This window comes from Pteropus alecto, unplaced genomic scaffold (genome assembly GCF_000325575.1).
Source record: "Pteropus alecto unplaced genomic scaffold, ASM32557v1 scaffold75, whole genome shotgun sequence".
NCBI classification, from domain to species: Eukaryota; Metazoa; Chordata; class Mammalia; order Chiroptera; family Pteropodidae; genus Pteropus; species Pteropus alecto.
The window spans coordinates 31,761,542-31,783,228 of NW_006440638.1; the positions used below are offsets into that span (position 1 = coordinate 31,761,542).

General features: G+C 40.7%; 2 protein-coding genes and 1 non-coding gene across 8 annotated transcripts in view; 1 reads left to right on the top strand and 2 right to left on the bottom strand.

Annotated features, from left to right (window-relative positions):
- Nucleotides 1-18,532, bottom strand: part of MBD4 (methyl-CpG binding domain 4, DNA glycosylase) — a 28,546-nt gene extending 10,014 nt beyond the window's left edge. For 2 of the 5 annotated variants that reach the window (XM_015593821.2, XM_015593820.2), the window contains exons 1-10: nt 16,615-16,838; nt 15,356-16,212; nt 12,510-12,584; nt 12,298-12,432; nt 11,537-11,686; nt 10,936-11,039; nt 7,144-10,011; nt 3,748-4,196; nt 2,783-2,968; nt 875-1,031 (exon numbers count right to left, since the gene is read on the bottom strand). In XM_015593821.2, coding sequence (XP_015449307.1) covers nt 875-1,031; nt 2,783-2,968; nt 3,748-4,196; nt 7,144-7,198 — 847 coding nt within the window. In that variant the 5' untranslated portion in view covers nt 7,199-10,011; nt 10,936-11,039; nt 11,537-11,686; ... (2 more) ...; nt 15,356-16,212; nt 16,615-16,838. Of the gene's footprint in view, nt 1-874; nt 1,032-2,782; nt 2,969-3,747; nt 4,197-7,143; nt 10,012-10,935; nt 11,040-11,536; nt 11,687-12,297; nt 12,433-12,509; nt 12,585-15,355; nt 16,213-16,614; nt 16,843-18,257 lie in introns of those variants that run through there. The other 3 variants (XM_015593832.2, XM_015593833.2, XM_006917643.3) reach the window with 3 other exon arrangements.
- A 138-nt stretch (nt 18,533-18,670) lies between these two features.
- IFT122 (intraflagellar transport 122) overlaps nt 18,671-21,687 on the top strand; it is a 66,865-nt gene continuing 63,848 nt past the window's right edge. For both annotated transcript variants that reach the window (XM_006917644.3, XM_006917645.3), the window contains exon 1: nt 18,671-18,829. In XM_006917644.3, coding sequence (XP_006917706.2) covers nt 18,789-18,829 — 41 coding nt within the window. In that variant the 5' untranslated portion in view covers nt 18,671-18,788. The remainder of the gene's footprint in view (nt 18,830-21,687) is intronic.
- LOC112484481 lies at nt 20,528-20,634 on the bottom strand. The gene has a single exon (XR_003048020.1). It is a non-coding gene; the product is annotated as a U6 spliceosomal RNA (small nuclear RNA).

The following is a 21,687-nucleotide window of genomic DNA, read 5'->3' on the forward strand; positions in this document are numbered from 1 at the left end:
TCTGTGTAGGCAAATCCTGCTACTAACCTGTTAGGGTTCTTATGTTACCACAGGGAAGAGAAGGAGCTGCTCTTCCCCCAATATATACGAACTTAAATTCCTGCCCACCTGGCAGGAGGGAGTAAAGCAAGATTTGCTTAATTTAGAAAAAGAAGGATGTAGTTATATTTGGGGAGGGCTCTGGAACGGTGGGTGGTGGTTAAAGGAGGGCTTTAATTTATCTGTAGCCGTTCAGTTCTTTTTTTTTTTTTTAACAATTAAACTATAAAGAAGCATGATGCACCCTTGTGTTGTAGAGTAAATTCATATCCAGAGCTATGGCTAGTACATTTCTGATTTGCCTCTATGCTTTGTCTGGACAGATGTGGCTCCAGAAGCTCATGGCTTGGCAAATAGAACTTGAGCGGTGTGTAATCTGCATAACTATTCACAGTAACCCTGCTAATACCCCTGAAGAAGAATACCAAGGTAGACTGTCCAGTAAACGCTAAACGTGCTAATTCTGGTTTCCGAATTTGGTTAATTTTTTATCAGTAAGATATAGATTAATAGTAAGAAGGCCTTGGCCCACATACAAATGGAAAGGCTTGGCATTTGGGTCAGATAAGCTTTGGTGGGCTGAAACCACCCTTTGAGAATCCTTCTTTAAGGATAAGGGCTGGGTCTCATTCATCTTTGAATGGACATGGTAGCTGGGCACTCAAGACACTATCTACTCCTTAATTGATCTCAGGCTTAGAAATTCCAGAGGCTTGGCCTATCTACTATAAGCTAAAGTTGGAGAACACACTCAGAAAGTGAGCCAAGGCTGCCTCTACCATGCTCACTCTGAGGATGGGGAAGTGGAGGCATGGGGGCGGGGATGTATACATACACTCCCTTGTAGCTAGCAGTGCCCTTCTCTGCTGGGCCAAAAGCCACTGCTTGTAGGTGTTGGCCAGGATATCAGTGGTGATGCTGTTTTGCTTCCCCAGAGAGCTGAGATAGATCACAATATCCTCTACTTCTTGGTTTCCTAGAGGGACTCCAACCTGAGGAGAGAAGAGAAGCCCCCAAGGCGGGCAGACTAAATCCAAACATCCTGCCAGGACAGCCAAGGCCTTGCCAGCCTGGCCCTACCTCCCAGTCTGGTTTTATCCACAGCCACCCACAGCTTACACCCAAGGTACCTGATAGAGGAGCTCAAAGCCCTTTTCTGGACCCTGAACACATCCTACACTTTCTCACCCTCTGCCTTTACTCAGGTGTTTCCCCTTCTATACCTAAAAAACTCCTATCCCTCTTTCAAAACCCAGTCCAGATATGCCACCATCTTTAAAGAGTCTATTACTCCTTCCTCTGGGCTCCCACCCTACTTCATACCAATATCAATGCCAGCTTTCCCATGCTGGATTTGAAGAGGGATTTCACATATCTGTCATCCTTGCCCATGAGGGACACATAAGCCTCCCTTAACTGAAGTAAAATAGGACCAGAAATATGATACATGTTACTCTTTTAAGGTCTGTGAGCAACTTTAGAAGAGTAAAATGCTTGCCATCAATACCAAATATTCAAGAAGGAAAGTTTTAAAGGGAATATAATTTTGTTCTTCAGCTTGTTTAGACTGCAGTCGTTGTTATTGAGCTTTCCTTAAAGAGGATCGGAACTCTCTAGGTATGAAAGGATTTAATGTTTTACCCTCTTGGCTATGATGATTAAGACAGTTTATTTTTACTTCTTTATTTTTTAATGTTTTGAAATGTTATTCAGATCGGTACATGCCATAAAACAATGGTGTGAAAACTGGCAATGATTTAAAACTGTAAGAGGTGTGGCAGTCAGCTTCCTAGAGTTATTTTATAAGGTATCTTGCATTCAAAGTATATAAAAGCTTAATTCATTTGGACCAAGGGTCAGCAAACTTTTTCTATAAAGGGCCAGATAGTGAATATTTTAGGCTCTGTGAGTCATAGAGTTTCTGTCATAATTACTCAACTCTGCCATTGTGGCATGAAAGCAGTCATGACAATACATAGATGAATGCGTGCGGCTGTATTCCAATAAAACTTTATTTACAAAAACAGGAAGCAGGCTGGATTTGACTTCTAGGCCATAGCTAGCAGATCCCTGCAAGACCAGTAGAACTTTCTGTAACAATGGAAATGTTCTCCATCTGTGTGGTCTGATAGAGGAACTGCTCACCACGTGTGACTACTGAGAACTCAAAATGTGGCTGGTGTGGCTGAAGAACTGGATTTTTTATTTTATTAATTTGTAATTAATATACATTTTGAATAGCCAGTGAAAGTGTGGTCCGTGAACCAGTACCATGGGAGCTAGTTAGAATGAAGCATTTTGGGCCCTGCACAGAGGTACTGAGTCAGAAGCTGCATTTTCATGAAACCTGTATGTAATTTATTCACCAGTGACAGAAAAGCTCTAGAAGGTTCTAGAGGGAGGACTTAAGGCCCAGCAATCTCTGTGCTCAGTGCTGGGGTCTGATAGACAAGACAGTGATTCCAAAGGCAGCCGGCTGGTTATGAGGTCAGTTCTGCAGACTTTCCACTCTGGTAGGGCCTTTCAAGGTCAGACTGGTGTAGGGGAGGTTTTAGGGGCCTGATATGGCTGCAGGTTAAGACACATTTTCCAATCTGGCTTTACAAGTGATAAGGCTGATAGTTTGAGTTTCCTGAGTCTCCTTTTCAGTTGGTCCAGGACCTGGGGTGGTAGACAGCAGAAGGAGGTGCAAGGACACCCTCCCCATTCACACCAACCCAGAGGGAGCGCCGGAGGCACTTACTGCCTTTAGAGCCATAATGAACTCCTCTCTGGAGATCTTCTGGTTCTCAGTCTGGTCCATCCTGTTAAATAGCTCCAGGATCTTGATCTTGCGGCCGTACAGGTAGGAGTATAGGGCCGACAGGGTAGGGGGCTTGGGCAGTCGGAGCTGGGGCACTGGTCGGTGGGGGAGTCGGAGATTTTTCTTCTGAAAGAGACGAGAGCAGGGCAGAGGGGAGAGTTCAAGGGAAGCAGGCCAGTGGAACACGATCCCCCGAGTTAGAGAGAAATGGGAGAGAGAGACTGAGCAGCTCTAAACAGACAGCAAGATGGAGTGCAAAGTGCTTTGGATTTGGGCAACTGCGGGACCACTTCATTCTGCCAAAGAATGACTGGGAGACTGCTTCTCTGGGCCTCTGCTTTCTATCAGAAACAAGAGGCTTGGACAATATGAGAACTAAAATTTCATTCTTATCCACATCTCTCTTGTCAGACCAGTCAGTATTATAATCCTACTAGGCTCTTAGTGTACTAAAATATATGCCGCAGCCTGGAGCCAGACGTGGGCTCCTCCTCACTCCTCCCACCTCCTAGCCTTTGCTCCTGCTGACTCTTCTGCCTAGAATGCCTTTCTTTCTCTACCTGTCCAAATTCTACTCCTCCTCCAATTTCAGGTGAGTAGGAATGTTTAGAATTAACACTCCCTTGCCTTGATACAGCCCCAGTCAAGCCTTCAGATGTCTGTGGCCTGAGCCAACATCTTGAGATGTAAGACTCTGAGCCAGAGCCATCAAGCTAAGCTCCTTCCAGATTCCTGACTCTCAGAAACAGTGAGATAGTAAGCACTTGCTGCTTTAAGTCATTTTGAGGTATTCATTATCCAGCAATAGGTAACTAATACATCTCCCTTTCAGGACTTCTGTTTGCTCCTCTGTGAAACGGGGTGAGCAATCCCCATCCTGCCCCTAACACTCTTAGTGTCTTCACCTTGGTTGGTCTGGTAGTAGCCAGGTGGGCCACCAACTGGGCCTCATGTTCCTTATGGATCTTGTGTAAGATCTTGGCTTCTGAAGGTGTGAGGCTGGACTTGTTCTGCAGCCACCTTTCTGTGTTGCCAAATGACTCCAGATCCTGCCGAAACTTCAATCTCCGGCTCAGCCAGGTCTTTACATCCTCCGGCTGTTCTTGGATGTCCCTGGCTTCCGGGGCTTTGAAGCTGGGGATGGGATGTGGGGAAGCCTGAGGTTGAGGTGTGGGATTGATGGGCATCGGATCCTCCTTCTGAGGCAAGATGATGATCCGCCGGCGGCTTCGAGGCAGGTGGAAGTCTTCCTGCTTGAACTGCTTGAAGCAGTGGGCAATGACCAGTTCAGGATTGAAGACGGCATCCCTGTGGGCATTTTCATTGTCAACTGAGGTCTTAGACTGGTAGAGCCCTTGGGGGAAGAGGGTTAAAAGATGAGTTGCTTTCAGTAAGAGGACTAAAGGAGTCAGGAAGGAAAACTGCTTTAGCACCAGGCTGGGCATTAGGGTACCTGGGTTCCAGGCCAGACTTTATCCTTGCCTCCCTGTAATAATGAAGATAATTATATCTAACATGGCTAGTTGCTCCCAATGGCAGAACAATGCTAAAGGCTTTATGTGTTTTCTCTTATTTAATCTCCTCAGATTCTACTCTTACTCCACTCACTCCCATCCCCCAATACTCCTTATTGGCAATCAGAACGATCTTTTCAAAATGCCCTTCTGATCTGATCTGCTCTGATCATCCGAGGCAGCATAGTGCTGTTAAGAGCAGAGGCTTTGGATCCAGAATGCTCCAGTCTGGGTCCTGGTCCTGACACTTTTGGCTGCATGATCTTGGTCAAGTCCCTTCTCCCGTGTCTCAATTTCTTCATGTGTAAAATGGGAAAAATGATGGTAGCTACCTTATTGAATGCTGGAGATATTTAGAATCAATCCATTTTAGACTTGCTTTGTTCATAGTAAGTGTGCCATTATTTTTTACATACTCACCCTCCACCCATCTTGAAACCTTTCCATGACTTTCCATAGCCCTCAAAATAAAGTCCCATGACCTTCTGCCAACCTTTCCGACTTCATCACTTGCCTAACTTTCCTTACTATGTCCCAGAGGTATTAACCTTCTCTCTGAATGATTCTCAAATGATCCAAGCCTCATCCTGCCCAAGGGGTGGAAGAGACAGAATAGGGAAGATCGAGGGTATGAGATTTGGGGATTTCAGGGTCACTCAACAGTTCCACAACTTGGAAGCACATTGTGTATAAAGGAGGAGGTTAATGGGAAATAAAGTTGGGGTCATTTTGAATGACAGATTAAGGGGTGTAAACTTTACCCTGCAAACCACAGGAACACATTCAAAACATGCTCTTCCATTTCCACTTGCTTCCTCACTGGTCCAGCCACTTCCACTTGCATCCTCCTTACACCCCAAATCCATGACCTGCCCTCAACCGGAAGTCATTCCCTTGTCTGAAACCCTCCAATGGCTTCACTGAAATGCCTTCTCAGGACTCTTAGAATAAATACCACTCTCCTAATTATGGCCTACAAAACTGCCCTTGCTGGATCCGTTCTCCTCTCCTCGCTCAGCTCTTCCCACCTCTCATCCCCCTTGCTTACTTGCTCCAGCTGAAATGGCCCCCTTTCTCTTTGTCCAACTCTTCTAGTTTCATCCTGGCTCTTGGTTTTGGCATTTACTGTGCTCTCTGAAGGGCATGGAATTCTCCAAGTTTCCCCTCTGGCTGAGTCCTTCTCTTCATATAGTTCTCAGCCCAAGTGTCATTACCCCATCGAAGTCACCTCCCAACCACTCTCTTGAAGGTCTCATGCCCATCACACTATGGAGCTTGCATTCTAGTCCCATGGCCTGCCCAGGTCAAGGACTCTTTCTATAACGTCCCTGGCAGACTTAGACTCTGTATACCTCCAGTGATAGGGAGTTCTCTACTTAATACTGGAGACACCTAATTCTGACTGCTAGAAAAGACTTCCTTATATTGACCCAGAATTTGTTTCCCTGGAATTTCTACCTCTTGGTCCTAGTCCTCCCCACTGATGCCCCAGAAAACACATTCGTTTCCTTTTTTTCTAGGACAGCCCTTCTTGTGTCTGGAGACAATTCAACTTTTTTTTTTTTTTTTTTTTAATTCTCCCTTTTCCCTTTGGCTGTGATTCAAATCTCTCCCAAGGTTCCATCTTACCTCTCTGGCTACTTGGGTTAACACCTAGGCTCTCTTCTTTTTTTCAAACAGTCTCCTCTACTCTCATGTTTCTGTGGCTCTCTATACGCTAAGGACACCCATACCAGTATTTACGACTTGGAATTAGTTCCAACTTTCTACACAAAGTTGCTTTTAAAGCAGTTCCATTTGGATGGCCTACAAGGATCTCAAACTCAAACAACATGGAGACGTTAAACTTCTCTCCATGTCTCTGTCCACCTAATCTGGTCCTCCTAGTAAGTTCCTTGTCTCTGTGAAAGGCACCACCATCTACTTAGTCACCCTAACAACCTAACTATCAGTCTTTGATTGCTCTTTCCATGTTCTCCGTCTGATCAGTCCCCAAGTCACTGTAGTCCCCTCTAGCCTGGCCCCTCTCCCTCACCTCCCAATGTCTCCCACTCTCAACATTCTGAGTCTGCCAATTCAGTCTCTGCATTTGCTGATGCTCTCAACTCAATCCCGTCATTCCCAGTGGCTTCTCCATCTCCAGGATCACAAGATCTTTCATGATCTTATTTCTTCTGACCTTGCTTGCCTCTCATCTCCAGCAACACTCAAACTACCAGCAGTTTCCTGAAGACGCCATGTCTCAGGGCCTCTGTGCATGCTGTTCCCTTGGCCTGGAATGCCCTTCTTCCTACTTTTGGCTTGGAGAACTCCTTCATCTTTAATTTAAGCCCCAATGTAAAGATCTTTTCCAGGACCTTGGAACTGATCCTTCCCATGCTCTATATTTAGCAGACCTCTTACTCCTGGCTGTCACTCCTGAATCTAGCATTTACTCCTTCTTACTCTGTAATTATCCATTTATCTGTCTGTCCTTCACCTCTTATGTTGTAGAGCTTTGCCAAGGATTTGTCCCACTGCATGCTAGTCCCAAAAGTTTGAAGACTGTTGGTCTTCCCCATGCCTCTTCTCTAGTACCAAATGCATTAATGTTTGGTGGAGAAATGGGGCAAATTGAGGGCCTGGATTCCAGGCCAAGGCAACTTGGCCCGCTTTTCCAGGTGGGGCATAGAAATCTGAGAAATGTGCAGGACCTGCCCCCGACTCTCTGGCAACCCCTCACCCAGAGGGGGTACGGCACAATGAGATATTTGCGTCTGTCCTTGCCCTCACCCCACTTGCACTTACCGAGCAGCGACAGGAACAAAGCCTCGAACGTTTCATTGGTATAGTCCATGTTCATGGCGCTGGTGTGTGTGTGTGTGTGTGTGTGTGTGTGTGTGTGTGTGTGTGTGCGCGCGCGTGCGCGTGCATATGCGAGCGCACGCACGCGCTTGCTTGCTTTGCGGGGGTGTAGAGATACCTGAAAAACAGTAATTGTTAAGTTTTGCGAGAGACTTGAGACACGCACAGCTTAGAAACAGCCTGTTGCTAGGACTACAGACACCCCGCGCTGATTGGCTGAGCGCCACCACGTGTCGGAAGGTCAGCAGAGGGTGGATTTGTCCTGTACTGAGCGCATGCGAATTAGATTCCCTCCACGGGTCCTGGGAGGGGCGTTAGAAAACCTAAGCGGAACAGAGTTCCCGGAGCCTTGGCTAAAGGCAGGATTTCTTAGTTTAGCCCAGTGGCCCTTGTATCTGGAGTAATAAATCTCTGATTTTCCAGTAAACCGTGAGATCTTTGGCAGGTCCCTATTTTTCCATCTCAGTGTCCTCATTCAAAGAACAGGCCTTGCGTCCTCCAGAGGGGTTGTAGAAACCCAAATGAGTCGTGGCCAAAGACAGTTTTTTGTATGCTTTGCCCAGGTAAAACTGGATACTATGGTTTGGAATTACAGAACTTGAGAAGTGGAGTATTAATAATAAGCATTTGAAATGTCAATCAGCTAATGAATGGATAAATGTTTATCCATACAATGGAATATTGTTTAGTCATAAAAAGGAAGTACTGATATATATGCTGCCTTGAACCTTGAAAACATTGTGCTAAGTGAAAGAAGCCACACCCTAAAGGCCACACATTATGTTTACATTTATAAGAAATGCCCAGAATAGGCAAAGCCATAGACACACAAAGCAGATTAGTGGTTGCCAGACGCTGGGGGTCAGGGTGGTGTGGGGGCATTGGGTTTGATTGCTGATGGGTAAAGAGTTTCTTTTTGGAGGTGATGGAAATGTTCTGGAATTAATGAGAATGGTTGCATAATATTGGGAATGTACTAAAAACCACTAAATTGTATACTTTTAAAATGGTTACATGATGAATTTTATGTGAATTTTGTTTCAATAAAGTTTAAAAAAACCTTTAAACACTTGAGTGCTTACTCTGCATAAGGTACCCCTGTGACTGAAATGCATTCTTTGTGACCCTCTCTACAACCTAAGGCAGACACTCAGACCATCCCTATGGGCCACATTAATGTAGCACTTTTATAAGTAACACTCCATTTAAGCACTTACATGTATTAACTTAATAATCATAACAACCTTTGGAGGTAGGCACCACCAGCCTATTCTGAAGAGATGAGGAAATAGGTAGAGGTCAGGAAACCTCATCTTTAGCAAAGGGAAAAAGCCAGGCCTGGCTGTAGCACTCCTGATGGAGATGAGGGACAGGATTTGACAGTAGGCCCAGACACACCCGATGCCCTAAGCTTGGTGAGGCTGCCCTAGCCTCCAACTCCAGTTGTGGCCTGGGGTTTCAGGGACCTCTCTATTCTCCTAGCTGCAGTGTTTGGGCACCTCGTTCCCCCCTTACCCACTTTGCTCCCCTTCATTATTGTGTGTGCCTTTCCCTCTTCCTGTTAAGGTCTCTACAGAGCCTTTTCATCTTTGTGTCACTCCTCAGCATATAACTTTGCACTTAGTGAAAGCTACTTTGATATTTGTTAAATAAAAATGTGATAGGAAGTTATAAAGAGGGTGTTTGCCGTGGGGTGTGTGTCTGGCCAGTTTTCCTGTTCTCTGGTCATAATCCATCCCTCTCTAAAAACAAACTTGCTCGTTAAAATGGAAACAACCAATGAGCTCTGTAGCATACTGCATTCTATTCACACACACCACCCTACAACAAAGGTAGTTTTCCTAACAATTTATTTATTTTTCACTTATTCAATCCATTTAATTTTCAAATTATACCTTAAAATGGTGATTGGTCTTTGAGACTTACTAATGGGATATTTTTTTTGGTTTGGTGTTTTCTTCTAGGCAAATATTTCAGTATTTTAGCTATAACATTACAAAACCTGTATTAAAAATGACATAACACTTAAAAGCTCCTGATCTCCAGCTGGAAGATGAGAGATGGGTAAATGCTAGAGTTTTTACAAAGGGATTAAAGTAACATGCATGAGCCAGCCAGAAGCCGATACTCTGAAATGGAGCTGCAGGCAGATATTCACACTAGGTTATCAAATGGATGCTGGGGTCAAATATCCAATTCTTAAAATCCAACACATGATGATAAAAGAATCTTATTTTTCTTTGAGGGTTAGCTCTTTTTAGTAAACATATTTTTTAAAATTAACTCCCTAATACTTACTGTAATATCTCTTTACATGTTTGGCTGCAAACTCTTTGTTTCTTCATATAACAATTGTACAGTATCATTTTTATAGAAAGAAAACAAAGTCTAAACTTTCCTCAAGCAAGGTTGACAAAAATTTGCTTTGTGTTATTGACAGTTTAGAAAAGTTTTTTTTCACTTTCAAATCACATTTCATTATTGGAAAAGTCATATGCATTTTTAGGATTGCTGTCAAATAACAATTTATTTTAAAAAATCTCAAAACATGTTGTAGCACATTCAGTAGCAAAGATCTACTAGTGACACAAGCATTAAGAAAACATAATTAGGTTTCTAGTTGGCCTGATTAAAATCTATATACTTGGAAAGGTAGTTGGTTGACATAATGGAGCTATGAAGAATCAAAGTGCAAAGCAATATATAAAAAATGAGTTTGGAAACTTCAGCGTTTTAAGACAGACTTAATTTTTCATGATTTTCCCAAAGCCAGTCATGATATTTATTTAACTTATGGTCTTCAGGATGTACCTGGAAGAAATTAAGAGACAGAAGTCTTATGTAAGTTAGTCAGAAATATATTTTTTAAATTGGCTTTTTAAAGATATAGTGGGAGAACAGTACATAACATACCTGGAAATTACAACCTTTAAACTAATGGGACTCATAAATTTTAAAATTATATCTTTCATTAAGGTAATCCTCTACGATTTATAAAGTACTTTCTGATTTAGTACTGATATTCACCAGAACCCAAGGTGTGAAGTGGTGATAACATAATCGAGTATTAATATGCCATTTTCCAGTAGGAGGTTATAGACTCAGAGGGTTAAATGGATTGCTCAAGTCACAATAAATGGTGGAGCAAATATGGACTTGGCCAAACCTATGAACTAAATGCTTTAGGGCAGTCACAGACTAAGAGGGCAGTGTAACAGGCAACCTGGCAGTGCCCATCAGCTGCCAGGACACCACCTAGATGCTTGTGTGCTGGGTAAACTCAATAGAATGGGCAACTGAAGTAGGACCTAGTTACCACAAAAATAGCCTGAGAACACTGAGAGGAACCCAACAAGCATGTGTTCCAAGCTCAAATCTGCCTGCTTTCCTTTAGTGGTGTACTTTTGCAACCTAGTATGATTATGACAGGAGGAAAACCACATCAGGCTTAGAGACAGTACATAAATGGGAATGACAGGAATAGGGCCAAGTGATAACTGCTGGAGGTCAGTTAGAGGCCACACCAAGGAGTTTTTATTGACTTGGGAATATCTATGGATCTCCTCCCTGCTGCCAATAACCCCATGCCACCTGCTGTACTGCAAGCTTGGAACAAAACTGGTTGTGACTGTAATTGCATATGTGTCCAAGAAATAGCTATAGCCATGATGGTGGACTTATTTTATCTCAGAGACAAAATGGGCTCAATATGTTCTGGCTGCAAGTGGGCCTTACCTGCTTCCACTCATTGATGCAAAAAATTCGGTAGGAGTCATTGCCATATTTGCCAATCCCATGAAGTTCAATCGGATATCTCCACTGCTTCGTCAGATATTCATCTGAGAATACAACAGCCCACACATATCAGGCCAGTTTTTAGGAAGATTCTTTCTCTAAATGTATGGTGATGGGGGGCTGGATGGAGAGAACAGCCGAAAGGGACAGGAAAGAATCTTTCCTAACAACCTCAGTTGTGATTGCTCTTTCTTCTGAATTGCCGAAGCACCTCTTTCTGAACTTTTCATCTGCCACTTACTGACCATTATTGTTTTGTGCTAACTAGATAGAAGTAATGTCCTGAGATTGACTGGGCTTTCTGCTTCACTGACTTCTTCCTCTAATTATGCTCACATGGCCTGACCCAGTACTGGACAAAGATTTATTGCCTGGGTCGATGGGAGACTGTGGTTTAGGGCAAGTGGACTGTTTTCAAATGTCTTCAGTGATTGAGTTGAATGACCTCTATTAATGTAGCATCCGAAGATATTAAAGTTTAAGGTGTGGCTGTCTTAAATAGGCAGTTTATATTTATTCCTTTGAGTTTATGGGAAAGTACCTGAGAACTTGATAATGGTTTTTGCTCGAAGTTCATAGAGACCAAGAGGTTTAAGAAGTTCTGACACATCTCTCCAGTCTGCGGTTCTTGCTACCTCAGCTGAAGGATACTTCTCCAGAAACTCCCAAAGCACAGGGATTGCCATTTTGCCTGGGAAGAAAAGATAACTATGTGATTATGAGCCTATAGATGGGCTGATTTAGGTTCAAGGACTTCCTCATCTAGGAATCTCGTATAGAACTTTTTTTTTCTTTTTAAATCATTTATGAGAAGCCATTACCTGAAACAAAAACCACTTTCAGAGTAAAAAACACCAATAACCTATTTGGTTAACAATCCGGATTATGCTAAAACCTGGACCTGCATAATATTAGTTTTTAAATAATCAGATCATCAGATTAACAAGTGTAAAAGCATATAGAACACAAGGTGTTAATGGCATTTAAAAAAGCATTCAATGAAAAAATGCTTTTATACATGACTGAGAGTGGAAGGATGTTATGTAACTTATTTTAATTGATGACCAAAACTAATTTGGAAGTAGAAAATAAATGTAAATCTAATCCTTAGTGCTACAAAGACTGTTAGATGTCATGTAGTCTAACTTTCTCATGGGTGAAGAGTTTGAAGACTGAAAGGGGAAGGCCTGAGGTCACATAGACTTAAAATTAAACTTGAACTCAGACTTCCTAATCAATTCAATGCTCTTTCTCCTCACCACACTGTCTTTACTAAGGCAAAGATTAAAATAATCCACAAACCTGAGGTCCGATTGAGAAATATAGTAGCAATGAGGAGCTTCCATGGATCGTGAAAAAGTGTTTCTTGGACAAGATTAAAAGGTGACCGAGGAGGTGTCCACTTCTTAAAGGCTTTGCGTCGTGGGGGGCTAAGAGCTAAACAAACACACTGCATCAGAGTTGGACTTCTGAAATAGATTTAAAATCTGATTTTCTGATTGAGAAAGGGATACCTTCTTTGTTATATTTGCTGGAAAAATATAGGCTTGTTTTCCTTTTTTCTGTTTGTGACCGTGGAATGGTGTCTTCTGAAAAGGAACAGTGAACATTGTTTATAGAATCTATGGTTTAGCCTTAAGAAATATTCAGAGATAATAATGATGATAATAATATTATAAAACATTTAGTATGTGCCAGTCACTATGCTAAGCACTTTACAAAAATTAACAAATTTAAGCCTACTAATGACCTATGAGGTAGGTACTATTTTATCTCCACTTTACAGATATGGAAATTGAGGTAGAGAGAGGCTAAGTAAACTACCCAAGGCTAAGTATCAGAGCTGAAATTAAGATACAGATGGTGTGGCTCCTGAGTTCAGGCCATTAACCACTGTGTTACACTAGTTCTTTATGATTTATGTTTAGAGTTCATAGTATTGAAAAATTGGAAATCATATGAAATATTTCAAATAATGACACATTTGTACAATGTTGTCATTAAAATATTTTTGAGACTATATTATAGAGATCTTCCCAAATCACTAACAGGTGAAAAAAGGCAATATTCTACATACGATCTCAATTTAATTTAAAAAAAAAGAAAAATATATAATACTGAGATTAGAATAAAATAAAATTATAAAATTAGTATATGCCAGTCACTATGCTAAGCACTTTACAAAAATTAACAAATTTAAGCCTACTAATGACCTATTAGGTACTATTTTATCTCCACTTTACAGATATGGAAATTGAGGTAGAGAGAGGCTAAGTAAACTACCCAAGGCTAAGTATCAGAGCTGAAATTAAGATACAGATAGTGTGGCTCCTGAGTTCAGGCCATTAACCACTGTGTTACACTAGTTCTTTATGATTTATGTTTAGAGTTCATAGTATTGAAAAATTGGAAATCATATGAAATATTTCAAATAATGACACATTTGTACAATGTTGTCATTAAAATATTTTTGAGACTATATTATGGAGATCTTCCCAAATCACTAACAGGTGAAAAAAGGCAATATTCTACATATGATCCCAATTTAATTAAAAAAAAAAAAGAAAAATATATAATACCGAGATTAGAATAAAATAAACCAAAACAGTATAATAGTTGTTACTGAATAGTAATTTTTCTTTCTTTAATTTTTTTATATTTTCCAAAATTTAAAAACCATTGATTTGGGCTTTGGAACACCTAAGACCACTATCTACTGAGAAGCTCAGTTAATTTAACAAAGACTGTTTGACCAGCGTCATCAGGTTTTCTAAGCTTCTAAAATCATCACATTAAATACGTCCTTTAGCCATACTTTTTAAATTTGAATGTCAGTTAATAATACCTTGTATTTGTATAGCATAAAGCCATCTTTTTCACTTCTCGTTTTACTTTACAATAGTCTTGATATGAAAACAGCATTAGTGAGGGTTATTACCTCCATTTTACAGATGAAGGCTTAGAAACTAAGCAACGATTCCGAAACAATAGTAAGTGAATGGAGACTGGGATAAGTATCCCAACCTCTAGATAATTAGTGTAGTGTTTTTTGCTATTCTAGTTTGAAGAGGGAAGGCCTAGTAGAAGGTAAAAAATATTTAGAACAAAGGAAACCGCTGACTAGCTATTTGATAACTTTTTCTGTGGATTCCTATAATTACTAATTAGCCTTCTTTATTACTGGGAGACTGAAAGCTCAGTTTACTTGACAATTTCTACCTAACCAAATGGGAAAGTCTTTACTACTCCATTGGACATCTATTAACCTAAAAACACTTCATCTTATGTTGAGAACTAGACTATTTATAGGATGAATAGATACTTCTATTGTAGTTGCAAAGAGTGTTTTTAATATTTAATTTGCCCACTATACTAGCAATAAATCTAAATAAATAACTACACCTGAAGGTTTTAAGAAGCTCAAAGGGTTTAAAGAACAGACCTGAAGAATTCTTATGCAGTTCCTAGGTATATATGGCCATCTCCATTAACGGTGGTAAAATTCCAGGCACAGCAAAGACATAAAATCATGAGGGGGACTGAGAGCAGGAATCTAACCTGCTGCTCCACCATTTTGTCCAGGTTTTCTCCCCAAATGACTTTAAGTAATTATTATTGTCCTTTAAAAGTTATTCATTACACCATAATGGCATAATGAATAACTAATACCAAGCTGCTCAAAAGGTCTCCTTTTATCTTTTATTCAATGAAGTATTATAAAGGAAAAACTGCTCAGCTCTGAACTCTGTATTAAGAGCATATTACAAATAATAGATGAACTATGCGGGTATAGTTTTAATTATTTAGAGCTCTAAAGCAGTTTAGAGAAGCATAATATTAAAATAGAATATTAAAATGACTATGATATATACAAAATTAAATTGGAAGTCACACATCAGTAATAAGTAACAGGAGGGGTGCAAAGAAAACTGACGATTCTCAATCAGTTTATGCATAAAAAAGGAGTCTTCCCTAAACATCTTAAAGAGTGAAGCCGTTTCATTTTCCCTAAAGTTATAAGATTATTGGCTAGAAAGAAGATAGGAAAAGGGAAAGCACTGTTGAGGAGAGTTCCAGCTGCTGCACCAGGGAGAGATAGTAGCAGCTGTTAATGGAACAATTCTCCTTTGCTGGGGACACTAAGGCAGCAGCCAGCTGATTCCTTCTCTGCCACAGGAAGGGGCTTGAAAATGGATTAGACAAGGTACTAGGAGTTGGTCCCAGCCATGACAGAATGTATCTGACATATGCCCTATTTCTTCATTCTACTACCATATCCTAACTGGGTACAGGCATAAAATACAGTATCTGGGAGTATAAACTCATCACATGTTTACTAGGACTTTAATGCACTGAATACCTTGACATATTTTCACAGTAGACTCTTTCTCAGTTTGCAAGCAGTTGTTGTCCATTTCAGAGCCACATTTTAAATTGTCAATATGCAAATGTTCTTTCCTTTCCCCAACTTCTACTTTAGTTCTTATTTCCTCAGATTCTAAAATGGTATCCTCGCACTTCTCCTTGTGTTCTGCTTCTCTGGTTGAACATAATTTGTTTATGATGCCAGAAGTTATTTGTTCAAAACTAAAATTTGATCTTGAACTCAATGATTTTTCTTTTATAAGTCTCTTTTCTTCACTGGTCACATTGAAGGTCTTGTCGCTTGCTTCGGTGTCAGAAATGCAGAAAGTTCTATCAAGCTGATTTTCTTGTACAATAGGTTCACTTTCAGCTTCTGCCTTATTATACACAGATTCTCTTTCTATATTACTTTGAACAGAATCCAGAAGACTCTCCCGGCACCCAGTTTTAGTTTTTTTAATTTGAATTCCTTTCAGAATAGTCATCTTTCCTTTGGACTTTCTAACCTTTTTGGAGTCAACATCATTAACACTGTCATTCTCTTTCAAAAGCAAATTAATGGAAGTAACGTCGGCTAGTCCTCTGCTTTCCTGCAATTCCAAACTACCACTTGGCAGAGGAAATACATCTTTCTTCCACCTGCTTCTTGTCCTGAGGTTCCGGTTTGAAATGCTACTTTCATTTTGCAGTTGGGATGTTAGAGCCTCTGTGCTACAGTCTTTATATTTTGATTTAATGCCCCTTTTAGAAAGTACAGTAAAATCAAAATCTTCTGGCTTAAGAGAAGTCTCTTCATTTTTATGAAGGTAATTAGCAAGTGAACTTTTGGATCTGAATTTCAGTCCCTGTGGGCTAGAAAATGATATTAAAGGAAACTTATTGCTGGTAAATTAAAGTAACTTTCAAAAAGAATTGGACTGCATTTCAGATTTTTCATTAATAATTTCCAAATGTTGCCATGGACATTTGTCATTTAAAATCAAAACAGTTGTAAAATGGTACTTTTAAAAAGTTTCCCCTATGAAGAATATGATAGTATAATTTTACAAATATAACTTCAGTGCAACCTTACATTAATCATTCACAGTAGAATAAAATGTATGTACTTGTCCCTAAACCACTTAATAAAACTAACTAGTGACACTGAAGGAGTAGAATTGATAAAGGTTTCATGGTAAAAATAGAAAAAAGTCAAGATACCTGCTATGCTTTCCCATTACCTGTCCAGACAAATTTACCACCTTGCATACTCACCTGATAAAATATACATCATATCTTCCTGCTGTTTTTCCAGATACCCTTTGCTTCACAACTCTTTTCCATCCACATGGGACAGACTTATGGCATTCTGTCATTTCAGTACCACCAAACTGAGAAGCAGTAATGGGTTCTTGTAGTAGGGTATTACACTCACTGCTACTTTTTATGACCATTTGTTTCTCATCTTCTACTCTTTCTGACCCCACAGCAACATCTTCCTTTCTGAGAAAACAAAGTACAAATAATTAGCTCATTTAAAATTTATTTTACTGTGCCTATTCAATTTCAATCCATGACAGAGCAGGAACCACACAGACTATTTGGGTTATGGGACAGATTATAATCGGTATCGACCAGTCTTATGGTAGTATCTTCCTGCCCTCCAACATCTTCCTATCCTTCAACATGAGTTAAAAAAGGTTAGAAATCTCTGCACAATGAAAAGCTCAAGGTACTTGCTAGAAACTTTTTTATTAATCATTGAATAAGACTATTATAAAGATTTCTAGTGACACCTGGCATAAGTTTTAAAAAAACTGCTTAAAGGAGTTAGTGAGGCACCCTCCTCTTCTTCAAATAAGTGAGGCAAAATTTATATATATATGTGCATTTTTCTAGGGGAGAGTGTCTATCACTTTCATCAGATGCTGTAACCCTTCAGAAGGTAAATAATTTATGACAAAGAATTTTCAAATCTCTTATATTCTTGGTAGGATAAGGATTTGTCTAATTTTATTGATAAATTGAATGACAGGAAGATTAAGTTACTTTCAGAGCTGATACCAGAACTCAGATCTACTAAATATCGGTCTAATTCTTCTCTGCCTGTACTATTATTATTGAAAAACTTCAGTAGAATGTATCTTAATCATTAAATCGCACATTTTAAAAATTGGATGGATCCATCAAGATGTCTAACCCAACTTCTTTTCTACAAATAGGGAAACTGAGAGCTAGTAACTAGAAATAAAATCAAGGTCTTCTGATGTAATTTGAGGTTAAATAATTTGGGGGAGTTCGGTGGATCTTGAGAAATTATATAGTTCACAAATTTAGAGATAAGGAAACAAACCTGATGAAAAGAGAAAAAACTATAAAGTCATTAGACTGGGTTCAAATCCCAGCTCTGCATTTACTAGCTGTGTGACCCAAGGTACTTAACTTCTCAACGTCTTTCTTAATCTGTAAAAAGGAGGTAACATCTCTTTTAAAATTCTGAGAATTCGATTTTTAAAGAAAAGTATCATCTTCGCCCCAGATCGCACATATACAACTACTCAATACATGAATGTAGCTTCCTGTTATCTCTCATAGGACCCATTTTGGGGGCGCCCCGGGCTGCGAAACATGACATCTCCTCCAATGCCTTCCTAAGATCCTCCAACCCAAGGAGACCTTTCCTTGCACCACTTCCCTGCTCCCTCCAGCTCCTTTGTCATTTCGGGTAAGGAAAGTCGGGAGCACCCAAGGCTAACCCCACTGGAATAGTACCTGAGCTCCCCTTAACTCCTAGTAACTAACCCTTGCGCCTTGAGGTCTCTATTGACTTTAGGTTAGAAAGGCCCATCCGCATTTTAGGCCCCCTCTCCCATTTTACAGGTGGTGAAAGTGAAGATTGCAAGGGGGTAATAACTTGCCGGAGGTCACACGGCCGCTCTGGGACTAGGCGCTCACTGGAGGTGACCGAGGGGGCAGCTTCACAGTTCCCCAGGCTCGGACTCTCCATCACAGTCGTGACCCCTCAAGCGGGCTCCTGCTGCACCAATCGGCCGACAGGATGCGACGCCGTGGATGTGGAGCAGAATTAGATGTGAAAACTTCTTCAGCTCAGCATCAGGCCGAAATCTAAAGCTAAGGGCAGGGTAAGCCTGACAGACTCCGCAGGCGCTTTCCGGCCGTCCAGTCGGCCACAGCTCAGCCAATCGAGTCCCTTGTGGAAGAAGACGCACCGCCCCCCGCTCATTCCGACCAATCGCACGCGCCTTCCAACTTCGCTTTTGCGCCTTTATGAGCCCTCCCTTTAGACATGCGCACTCGGAACTCTGCCTCGCGCGTAGCTCACTGCGCATGTGCGTTGCCAGGGGTAGCGCAGGTAGCCAAAGTGGCTTGTGGAGAGGGCCCTGTTGCTGAGGCTGGGAGGAGGGGCCCGAGGCGTGAGTGAAGCCGCGATGAGGGCCGTGTTGACGTGGAGAGATAAAGCCGAGCAGTGGTGAGGAGCAGGGCAGTTCGGGAGGAGTGGGAGGCCGAGCTCTGGCGGGGGTGGCGGGAGCCATCGTGTGGATTCTTGTGGTTGCCAAGGGCAACGGGACTGCGGCCTAGGCTGAGGGCACAGAACCCTGGGTCTAGGCGACTGTAAGGTCGCCCTCCCACCCCTTTACGGGCAGAGAAACTGAGACCTGGAGAGGGGGCAAAGGGATGTACCACGCGTGAGGCAGTGGCCTGTGGATGCGGTTTCACACATAATCAAAATCTGATCTTGTCGCTCCCTTATAATCCATCCCGTGCTCATCTTACAGCCACAACGATATTTCTCCAATTTTTGCCATATCCACATATTACCCATAGTCTTATTTACTTGACATTTTTCTCTAAATTGTCTCCTTTATTTACACTTGGTTAGGATTTTACATTTTATGATTTTACAAGGAAACTTTATTGCTCCATATTTAAAAATCAATATCACTTGCTATAATAAGATAACTGTAAAACTTAAAGAAAGGAGAAACAAAAGAGTGTTAATAAGTTGTAGCTAGCTACTGTTGTTAGGAAGCTTTTAAGCTCGTGGTCTACTGTCTGGAACTGGAGATTTAGCAAGTATGATCAGAGATGTGCTTGAGATGAATAGCATCAAACTGAGCCATTTTCCCATGCTTAATTAGAAATTTTGAAAGAGAATGACTTTCTTACCTTGTGATTCAATGTTATTTAATGTCCTAATCCATTTTTATCACCTAAATCCATCAAATAGTGATACATTTTGTGAAATACTAACTTACTGGATAGTTCTCTTTAGCCTGACTTTCAAAATCTTCCTACATGCTCTTTTCAGCTTCATTGTGAAGTTTTGACCACTGGAACAGGATATTAGCCATTCCCTCTATGTCTTTTCTTAGGTCTTTCTGTGTGAAAAAAGCATGCCTTTTTTCCTTATCTCACATTGAAATCCTGAACATCCTGTAAGGCTCCCTTTGGAGATGGTCGCTCTCTCTTTTGTACTCTACACTAATAATAGCTAACACTTACTATGTGCCAGGCACTGGCTAAGAACTTCATATCTTCAGTCTCACTGCCACCTCACAACAGCCCTCTGAGGTCGGTACTATAATTACCTCTATTTTACATATGAGGAGAGTAAAGCACAGAGAGGGTAATTAATTTGCTAAGGTCACACAGTGAGTCGTTGCTGGAGCCAGCTTTCAAGCTCAGGTCTTTCTCACTCCAAAGCCAGTGGTTTTAGCCACTACATTAATTTTTATTTTTATTACAGAAGTTACATACTCAAATGCCTGCAGGAGTCAGGCAGGCAACATAAATGGGAGATGTTTATTTGCATCTTAAACACAAAGAATTGTCTGTTTTCTCTAGGAGTATTCTTCTATATCCCACTTTTCTTGAAACACATAGCTTACCACTTCTACTTTGTTTTTGTTGTTGTTGTTGGTGGTGGTGTAATAGCTTTATTTAGTTCAAATCAAGGCGTCACATGTTCTATCCCACCATGATGAAGCAACATTTAGCTCTTCTTTGTAGCCGGAATTCAGGAAATCATGTCCAATGACTCCTGAGATTCTTCTTGGCCATAGATTTCGTTTGGAGCCTGCTGAAAATGGTGTCATGGCCCTTCATTTTCCTTATCAGTCACATCAAAGGGATGTTCTCATATTCAGCGTACTTACTATTGTAGTTCAAAAATACGGAATGCTTCACGAATTTACGTGTCATCCTTGTGCAGGGGCCATGCTAATCTTCTCTGTATTGTTCCAATTTTAGTATATGTGCTGCCAAAGTGAGCACTTACCGCTTCTACTTTTAATAGAGATTTGTCTTAAAAAATTCCTTTTTTACTTTTTTCTTAACTCTTTTATAAAAGTACTTCACAGCACTGGCTGATGATAACTGGCAACTGAACATTTGGATCTGATGTTAGAGAGTAATAGGGAATGGCAAAGAGTGTGGCAAACTGGAGAGCTCATGCTCTGCCTAAAAGGGGCAGCTACTGCTCAGATCCTGCCAATTACCACCCTGCAGGAATTTGGTCTTGTGTGCTCAGATCTTCCTATTTTCATCAGACACTAGGAATCTGGGTTTTTATGTAAAATGCCCTAATGTTTAAATGTTGGAACCTTTCTTAAAACAAGCAAAAAACCCCAAACAAACAAACAAACAAACAAAAAACCAGAATAAAGGATCATGTGGCCCAAACAAAACATTTGCTGGCCAAATACAGCCTGATTTGCTCCCAGTTTTCAACCGATGGTGTAGAATTTTATTCATTCCTTTTTTTGTGATACTTACAATCTGTGGAAGAGTTATTTGTGAATCTGTTTATTCTAGAAGTTTATAAACTCTTTAAAAGCTATGTTTTAGTCATTTCCAGATTATTCCAGAGCCTAGTCAAATCAGTGGTTATTGTGATTATTTGATGGATAGATGGATAGATATAATGAATGGATGAGTGAATAAACAATGAATGAAGATTGGTTATTTGATTTGGGTTCATGACAAATTTGAAACAACCTGTTAGATTAGGAGCTGCATGAGTTCTGTAGACCAGCAATCCTGATGGCAGCTACACATGCCAGCTTATAGCCCAGAAGGAGACAAAAGAAAAAAAAAAACTATAAGAAATGGATATTAGAACTAAAAAAAATTCCCAGATATCAAAGATTAGTCTTCCACAACCAAACCAACGTAACCTTCACATATCAGCAGAAATTCTTTTTTGAGTCCTGCCGCTGTGATCTGTTACTCTACTTCTCATAAACCTAGAGTGACTCCCAATTATCTTCTACATCAAATTGTGAACTAGTTGGTCCTACTTACCCTCACCTCCAATTGCTAACGTTT